This window comes from Scomber japonicus, chromosome 10 (genome assembly GCF_027409825.1).
Source record: "Scomber japonicus isolate fScoJap1 chromosome 10, fScoJap1.pri, whole genome shotgun sequence".
In the NCBI taxonomy this organism is placed as follows: Eukaryota; Metazoa; Chordata; class Actinopteri; order Scombriformes; family Scombridae; genus Scomber; species Scomber japonicus.
The window spans coordinates 8,469,671-8,478,737 of NC_070587.1; the positions used below are offsets into that span (position 1 = coordinate 8,469,671).

General features: G+C 39.5%; 1 protein-coding gene across 1 annotated transcript; it reads right to left on the minus strand.

Annotated features, from left to right (window-relative positions):
- Positions 1–1,724: 1,724 nt before the first annotated feature.
- mlf2 (myeloid leukemia factor 2) lies at positions 1,725–7,580 on the minus strand. The gene is made up of 8 exons (XM_053326481.1): positions 7,301–7,580; positions 5,213–5,330; positions 5,077–5,112; positions 4,648–4,701; positions 4,421–4,549; positions 3,942–4,101; positions 3,545–3,759; positions 1,725–2,244 (listed from the first exon to the last, which is right to left on the minus strand). Exons 1-7 carry the CDS (start codon positions 7,342–7,344, stop codon positions 3,548–3,550), a joined length of 753 nt encoding a protein of 250 aa, XP_053182456.1. The 5' UTR covers positions 7,345–7,580; the 3' UTR covers positions 1,725–2,244; positions 3,545–3,547.
- Positions 7,581–9,067: the final 1,487 nt, after the last annotated feature.

Here is a 9,067-nt window from a genome sequence, read left to right on the forward strand (position 1 = left end):
TCCTGATTAGGAAAGATTAGGAGCAAAGGAGGTGGTCCGTAAAGACAGATGCGTATGTAACAAATGATCTCTAAAACATGAAAAGCAAATGTAAAAAAAAACACATTTCAGCACATCCAACAGCCATGTTGAGGTGACTGAATTTTAGACTAGCACTTCACAGCCTCTTCTCCTCTCCCTCACATGCACACACAGTGTAATGATAGTGACGCAGCCTTAGGGATGGAAAGCTGTGTACAAGATGCTCCCCAGGAATATGCTGGCACACATATACACACACACACAGAAATTCATACACAGAGTAGGAAACATAAATCAAGAGCTTATAATGCATACCTTCTTGGAAATCTACTGTCAACCTGTTCCAGACCACAACCCTGCTCAATTTCTGTTCTGTGTCAGGCAGTGATTGAGAATATGGACCAATGGAGAGATGAGACGGTGAGAAAACACAGAGCAGGAGGAGATGAGGAGCAGATGGAGAAGGAGGAGGAGGAGGCTTAGATGGATGTAGGGAATGATGGAATAGATCAATCCTTTTAAACGTTACCTGCAGCGTGTTTGTAGCCTGATGGAGGAAGTGAGCGAATGTGGGGAAATGAGAGGGAGAGAGGGGAGGTGGGAGGAGAGGAGGGGGCAAAAAAACGTATGACACACGAGGGGGGAGGGGGAGTATGTGAGTCATTGGAGGATGTAGAGGGGAGAGGAGGGAACAATAAAGGGAATGGAGGATAACATTTGGCATAGAGGAGAATAGCAGGGCTTGTGTATATTTTCTGTTTTAGTGAAGGTGCAGGAAAAGCTGAGCAGGATTAGTTCTGTTCTGGACTTCAACCTTTCTTAGTGAACTTAATTTTCAATCTGTGCATTTAACATTTTCCTCCAGACTTCCCATCGACCCTACCATTTGTTTGCTTTTGCTTGCATCTTATTTACATCACTACCAACTACAGAGGCACTCCTGGCGTGTGCAAATACTGTCACAGCTTACATGAAAAGTTAATTTGTGGCAGGCAGCGCTATATCAGAATAACTGGCTGAGAAGAGGCGGCTGGTAAATGGAAACAAAATAACTGTGTATACTGGTGGATGTGGATGACAGGTAGGAGATATCAAAACAAAGACACAACGAGGAGGACACATCTCAGGAAAGACAGATGCACAAAACGAGCTGCCTTGTCGGAGCACTTTAGTCGAATGAGATCTAATGATGTGGATGAAAGGAGTCAAGACGACAGGTAGACAGGTGACAAGAGCAGCGCTTGCTGGAGGGAGGATGTGCATTTAAAAATAGTTGTGGATGTGATTACAGATACAGCAAGCAGCAGAAGGAGGCAGGCAGACGGGCATGGAGCCTGCTATTGGAGTGATTTGTCAGGAGAGGATGGATTTCATTGGTTGCTCCAGTTGTGTGCTCCATCTGGATGTCACATGGCCTGCAAACATGATGGCACAGGAAGGAGGCAGCATACATATGCATGCACATGCAGTATTAAAAATACTAAATGTATCATGGCTGATTTGTCTGTACAAAATGCAGCAGAATAGATTGACATACTCAGCAGATTTTGGAGAGGACAAACTACATTTATAACCTTTCCTAAAAACAGGAGGTTGTTTTTTTTAAAGGACTCTAGATTTAGCAGAAGCTGTATTACAATGATGGTGCGATTAGGTTTTACAATATATAACAATATATTTTACAATGCATTCTAAAACAACACAAAAGAGACATTTTGCAATTATCTAACAATGTTTAATGAACTTTTATTTAGTTTAATTAGTTAACAGTATACAATTCAATTCACAGACACACTAGTGTCCTCACAACATAAAATGGACTGTACAGCAGATGCACTGTATACTTTAGCACTTAAGTGCAGTGGGCAAAAACACATGTCAAGTTTTGAGAATGAGTATATATAAAGTGTAGTTATACCCATGTTTGCACAGGGTGCCTTTGTATGTGTGTGTGCGTGTGTGTGTGTGTGTGTGTGTGTGCGTGTGTGTGTGTGTGTTTCGGAGAGTAACAGCCTAGAAGTATAACTGTAAATGTAGCTATCAAGAGTGTGGGGTTTTGTTGTGTGTGTAATATGTTGTTTATGTAGAGACAGTCCAGTCATATCAAACATTTACGACGAGCAGTTGTGTCAGTCATCAACTTCCGTCTTCAGCGTGGTTCACAGCATCGGGGGAAATCTTCCCTCAACTCCTTCCACCTGCTCACCTTTTCCAGTGTGACACCTGCAGGGAGAGTCCACAGTCATTATTCAGCATTATAAACAGGTACAGAGGCCGTGTGGAGTTTTCACTGAACCATCATGATTTTTTTAAAATCCAAAATGTGCCTAAATTTTATTTAACAAACCTGAATCTGGTTAAAGCTCAAATCTTTACTGCAGCACACCAAATTCACATCATTATGAAAGTGGTGCCCTGCAGGAGGTGCAAGGAGCACTCAAACTGCGATAAGTACCAGAAGCTCTTTACTGTACTTTACCTGTAGCAGTTTACTTCTGTAAAACTATCTAATTAACCAAATTTAGAAATAGACTAACCTCAAGCTTTAATTAAATAAACAAATTAATTTACTCCTACGGAGTTTTGTCTGCTATTATTGTTAAATTTATGTCTGTCCAGACTCAAAATGTTTGTAGTAAAGACTATGAAGGAATTTAATAAAAAGGTATTCATATCCAGTGATAAACATACTGGCTTAACTTAGAGACTGACCAACTTTGATTAGTGTATGAATTTTTGAGTTATAGACAAAAATGTGTTTTGTGAGGTCACGGTGACATTGACTGCCAAAATCTAATCAGTTCATCCTTGAGACCAAGCTGACAAAAAATTCCCTTGAAGCGTTCCTGAGAGGCATAATGCCTCTGGCCACAGCTGTGAAATAAAAATCTGATGACAATGTACTGGCTGATGTTTTTTTGTAAGGATCACTGTTATTGTGTGGGACATTTTACAGTTAAAAAAAACATTTGTAAGTGTCCAATGTGTAAAAGACAACACAGAAATTACACCAAACATACACTCACTGAGCACATTATTAAGAACACCACACTAAACCTAAGTAAGGCCTCCCTTTGCTCATGAAAATGCCTCAATTCTTTGTTGCATGAACACCATAAGATGTTGGAAACATTCCTTTGAGATTTTGGTCCATGTTGACATCATTGCGTCACATAATTTCTGCAGATCTGTCAGCTGCATATTCATGCTGTGAATTTCCCGTTCTACCACATCCCAAAGGCGGTGTAATGGATTCAGATCTGGTGACTGGGGAGGCCTGCACACTGAACTCATTTTCATGTTCATGACACCAGTTTGATACGACTTTTGCTTTGTGACATGGTGCATTATCATACTGAAAGTCATTAGAAGTTGGGTAAACTGCAACCATGGGACACACATGGTAAGTAGCGATACTCCGATAGGATGTGGCATTGAAACGATGATTGATTGGTATCATTGGTGGAAGGGCTCTAACCCCGAGCAGCCTGGACTGTTGACACAAAGCTGAATTTTTTCTTACCTCTCACCAGTCGTAACGTGGACGGGTTTGAGGCTGGCGGTGTCGGGGAGACTCATGTCGATGGCCTGGTGGGGTTGTTGAGCTGGGAGGGGCAGTAAGAGCCAGCTGCTGGCCTCCTGCCCGTCGATCTCGGCCGTACTCAATCCCTCGGGCATTCGGGGGAGCGTATCTTCCTGCCTCCCTCCTCCACTCCTCATCAAATGCTAAAGCATCACCTGGCAGGAGCGAAGGGTGGCTTGTTAACACTTAATGGTAGCCTTTTTAGGTATTCTTGGTAATTAAATAAACATGACTTTCATTTTTTCAGCTGGACAGTTTGCTATGACACAATATGGCATAGCATCAGTTCAGCAGAGAATCAACACTAAATAACTGTGAAATTATCTTCATGACTTACTCTCATCGAGGTTAATAAAGTCTTGCCGATCTTCGCGGTCTCCGGTGCGGCGATTTCGCGAACGCTCCATGATGTGTGCACGTTCCCCGATGTGGTGGCCGATGGCAAGCCGTTCCAGACCGCTCTCACTGTCCCGGACGGACTGTCGTGTCTCACGGATCTGAAGTTAAAAAAAAAGTCGGCTTATTAAATAATCATGACGCTTTGCACCCTGAATGAACTCGCTGAACATGTTTATGTGGCAACTGTGATATTTATACTGAACATGGTCTATTTATTGTCAACACAATTACTGGTGATTTCATGTGTTAATGAGGCCAGAAGGTCACAGTCATGCCTGGATTGACTGAGCATAAAGGCCCAATATCCAGTCAGGATTGTTTTGGCGGTTGAGGAGAGTAATCAAGTCTACTTGTATAACGCTAACCATCTCTCCGCAGCTGTACCATTTCAGCACTGATAACCAAAGTTATTCTCACCCCTCCTGGGCCTGTTCTTGATGAACTGGTTTGCTGATACACGTTAGGAGCCCCTGGGTCTGTGGATGAGTAGGAGATCACTGTTGAAGAGGAGAACGTCTGACAGTTTGGTGAACCGGACATCCTTTCCTAGAAGAACAGAACAAACATATGTTAAAATGAGATGGAGTACTTCATCAGGAGGGTTGTTATTTTCTGTTCATATGGAAGTAGTTGACAGAACTCACCATGTTTTCCATCATTTCTCCCATCATGCCAAACATATCCATGAATCCTCCACCCTGCAAAAACGATAAAAAGAGCTCTTTAACATTCTCATTACATCTAACATCAAAGTATGAAGTGAGTCCTAAATCTCTAAACTAGATACAAGGAGTACCTGCAGAATGCTCTGTTTCAGTGTGCCGGTACTCCTTGTATCTAGTTCAGTTTTTTTTGTACGCAGCACCTGTCCCACTGAGGTTTTGGTGTTGTGCACATGACTGCAATGTCTCGTACATCTTTGAAACATTCATTATCTGCTCTATTAAAAAACTTTTTAATGACACTGTCATCACTTGCTACGATCTCACAAGTAACATCTGTAACATTAAAAGACAGTTGCGGACATATAACTGCACTTCTTACAGTTAAAGTTAATAGATGTAAATACTCACCATTCCCATCATGCCAAAGGGAGCAAGCTGACCGGCCTAGAAGAAGGTGAACACCAAATTTAAAACTAAATAACATTCACCTGACAACATCACCTGAAATACACAAAAAGCACATGAATACTGTTCATGAACTTACAGTTGCTGGTCGGCGTGGTGCACGGAGGGGCTGCATCTGGGGGGCGAGAGCAAAAGGGTCCATACCAAACGGTCCAAACAGACTCCTCATCTGCTGCCTGTGAGCTGCAAATGGATCCCTGGAAGAAAATGTTAATGTCATTTTATGTTTTTTTGTGTGTGAACTGACTCGGTATATGAAGGCAAACTGAAAACAATGTACAGAGGGGAGCTAGTCACACTGACAGAGGATCAGATCCCCCGGACTTGCCTGTGAGCCCAGTTTTAGTTCCCAAAGGTCTCACAAGTCCTAAAAATGAATGGCCTACCAAAACATTTAAATTTAAGTTGAGCGTACTTTTGTTGTTTTGTTTTCAGGAGCATGCAGGGTGCTCCGACCTATTTCATATTTATGTTTTAAAAATGAAGCTGATTAATGTCAACATTAGTCTCAAATATGTTGAAACAATTAGTCCAACAAACAATTAGTTGATGGCCGCAAAATAGTCTACAACATGTTTTCTGACTTTAATAGGTGCAGTGAAGAGTTGTCTTAAATATGTGGTGTAACCCAGTCTGCTTATCAAACTACTCTGTGTTAGTTTGTGAAATTCACACCTTATTTGTTTTTGTCTCTATGTGACTTTTTAAAAACAACGCTGATGATGTGAGTCTCCCATATGAAGGGGACTCTGAAGTTTCAGAAGTTTTATTTAAAGTGGGTAATGAATCTCATCTGTATTGATGCAGAGAAACAGTCTATGAAGCCAGAGGATCAGATGTGTGGTGTGAAGGTCAATATACAAAATTATACTATTTAACAAAAGGTAGGTTAATGGCAATTTTCAATTTTATGCATTTGTGGTATAGGAAATAACTATCTTTTACTTTTCAAATTGAGGGTAAATTAGATCATTCTAGAGACTTATTTGAGTGAATATTTAAAAAAACAAACAACCTTTCAACTAGATTACCTGCATGAGGTCAGATATAAAGTGTTATTCATGCAAGTTTAAAAACACACCTGCAGGCTTTTTACATTTTAGTTAACCTCCTTTAAACCCATTTCCTTGCCTCTTCGATAAGAGGCATTTGTTTGTTATTATTAAGGAGGCATTTAATTATAATTGAAAAGGGCATTTGTTCATTATTAAGAGGAGGCATTTAATTTTAACTGAAGAGGTATTACTCTTCGTTACTGAAGCGGCATTTGTTCATTATTAATAAGGAAATTGTTTTCATTGTGAAAGCTCTTATGAAGATTGTTTCTACAAGTAAATATATCTTGTATTTTTAAGTGGTTGGGAAATGGTTCTCAGGAAAATCAGTACGACCACAATCATATATGACATCTTTAGAGTATTAATACTGAAGCATCAGTGTTAGAGCAGCATGTTAGTGTTGTAGCTGCTGGAGGTGGAGCTAGTTTACACTACTTTATATATAGTTAGCTGGTTTAGTCCAGTGGTTTCTAGCCTGAGGGCTCCTCTAAAGGGTTTCCAGAAAAATCTTAGGAGTTGTGGGGCGGTTAATGGAAGAAAAAAGAAGAAAAAATAAAGTTCTGATACACAAATCTGTTTTCAGTTTTTAATTAAAACAGTTAAATAAATGTAGTGGAGTATAAATATAAAGTAGCATAAGATGGAAATACTCAAGTAAAGTACAAGCACTTCAAAATTGTACTTAAGCATAGTACTTGAGTAAATAAACTTAGTTACTTTCCACCGCCGGCTGTTTTACAAAGATTAAAGCTGAGAAGCAATCAACCATTAATTAAATCAGGTAAATGAGATTTAAATGGGCAGGACGGCAGCTGTAGCGTAATGTGGGAAACATCAGGAAGTTATGCCAGTAACGATAATTGTCCCTTTTAGCTGCTGATTGGTGGATGAAGAGATGCTGTTGAGCTCTGACAGCTTTTTTCAGAGGGTCTCTCCAACATGGTGGAGCACTGTAGGCCCTCACAGCTGGCTGGAGGAGGAGTGCTAATGTTAAATACCTGCTCCGCACACAGTGAACAACATTTACCGAGACAACACGTGTATTTTCCACCAGGTGTAAACACAGACAGACGACAGTGTTTAAAGGCAGCTGTAATGCCATTACTTACATCATGTAGGGGTCGTCATCAGCGTCATTCAAGAACCGAAACATGTTAGGTGATTTACCTCAGCTGGCTGATGCTAGCCAGCTAGCTAGGTAAACAGTCGTGTTTTTTCCGAGGATGAAGCAGAATAAAAGGCTCAAACTGGCTTCAGGATGAAATAAAGGACCTTCACTCGCTCCGTTACGAAAACACTCGGTGACTGTTAGTTTATTAAAGCGACAGAAAGCTCTGAGTCTGTCAGAAGAGACCTGGACCCAACATGAAAACGGAAGTCAGTCCTCTGACAAAGAGAACCAAAACTAGCGTCAGGTTTGAGGCCATGTGGACAGCTGGGATTTCCGCTCCTGCTTTTCAAAATAAAGCGGGAGCAACTGGGATTTCTTCTTTTACGTTCCAAAATAAGGGTCTTGCTGAAAGGGGTTTTTTTTTCCAAGTTTTTTTTCTGGAAACATTAAAAAAATCACAATATAACACTACATACACCCACATGGATGCACTATACTTTTTTTTAACAGTGGTGCACAATAACTTAATTTAATAGTTACATGTAGCCTACTTTCATGTTCAAGAGGTGTTATTATGCACAGCAGCACAGCAGATGGCAACACTGAATGCACTGAAATGTAGCTTAGAATAGAATAGATATACAATAGAAAGCCTTTTTTGTCATTGCACATCACTATAGATTTTGGAGAGCAACTCCAGTTCAGTGCAAGCATAAAAACCCACATTCAATGCATCGACTCAATAAAAAATGAATACCATATGCCACAAAAACAACGATCCACACTCCATTCGTCATTAAAGTGTCACCATTTCAGAATCAGAATCAGAATCAGAATCATTCACATAACAGAATGATGTTATGTGAATGTAACTTGTATTTCAGTTTTGCTGTAAGTAGCCTAAAACTTTATCATTAACGGAACATCTTTAGCAGATAATTTTGGTTTATAGTTGATGCCAACTCTGTCTCTCTGTGTTTCTGGCCTTTCCAGCACATCTGCAAGTAACAACAAAGAAATTTCATTACAATATGAGAGTTTTACACTGACAAAGATTTGGATCTTTGTTGAAATGCAGGCAAATGTCAGCTCAGGATAGAGACAACGAAAAGGTGATCTTATGCTGAGGAATGAACATTTGTATTAGAGAGAAAATCCATAAAAATATAAAAGTAAAGTTGAGCTCTGTTGCTCTAACTATCAATCTCGATACTTACTCTTGAATACAGTTGTACTTTAGTGTTATCATTTTATGCTATTTTATATCTCTACTTCATCTCTAATTCTCTATTTCATTTTATACTTACATGTCAAATAAGCTGAAGCTACTAATTATTTTCTAGATTTATATTTTACATACAAAACATATGACAATCTTATGAAACATAATAGTGTTATGGATTATACACATACATCTGTCTACAATGTTTAGACAGATGTATGTATATATTGTATGTAGCTAGACTGTCTACAATGTAATTTATTTTATTAGCTACTTTTACTATGTACTATTTTAGTGTTATTTTGTTGTTGATGTTCCATCTTATATAACAATGTTTTCCCCCTCCTTTTCTGTTCTTTTTAAAAACAAACAAACAAACATTGCTCTATGCTACTTTTATGTTCTTTTTATGTGGAGAAAAGATAGATAGATAGATAGATAGATAGATAGATAGATAGATAGATAGATAGATAGATAGATAGATAGATAGGTACATGTCCACTATTCGGCGCTGTTTCTATTCCACAGCTGTGATTGTGCCGC

Coding starts and splice junctions, on each gene's coding strand:
- mlf2 (XM_053326481.1), bottom strand. CDS start 7,344: ATGTTTCGGTTCTTGAATGACGCTGATGACGACCCCTACATGAT. Junction 4,550..4,647: donor GAGAAATGATGGAAAACATG/GTGAGTTCTGTC, acceptor CTGTTCTTCTAG/GAAAGGATGTCCGGTTCACC. Junction 4,102..4,420: donor CAAGAACAGGCCCAGGAGGG/GTGAGAATAACT, acceptor TTTTAACTTCAG/ATCCGTGAGACACGACAGTC.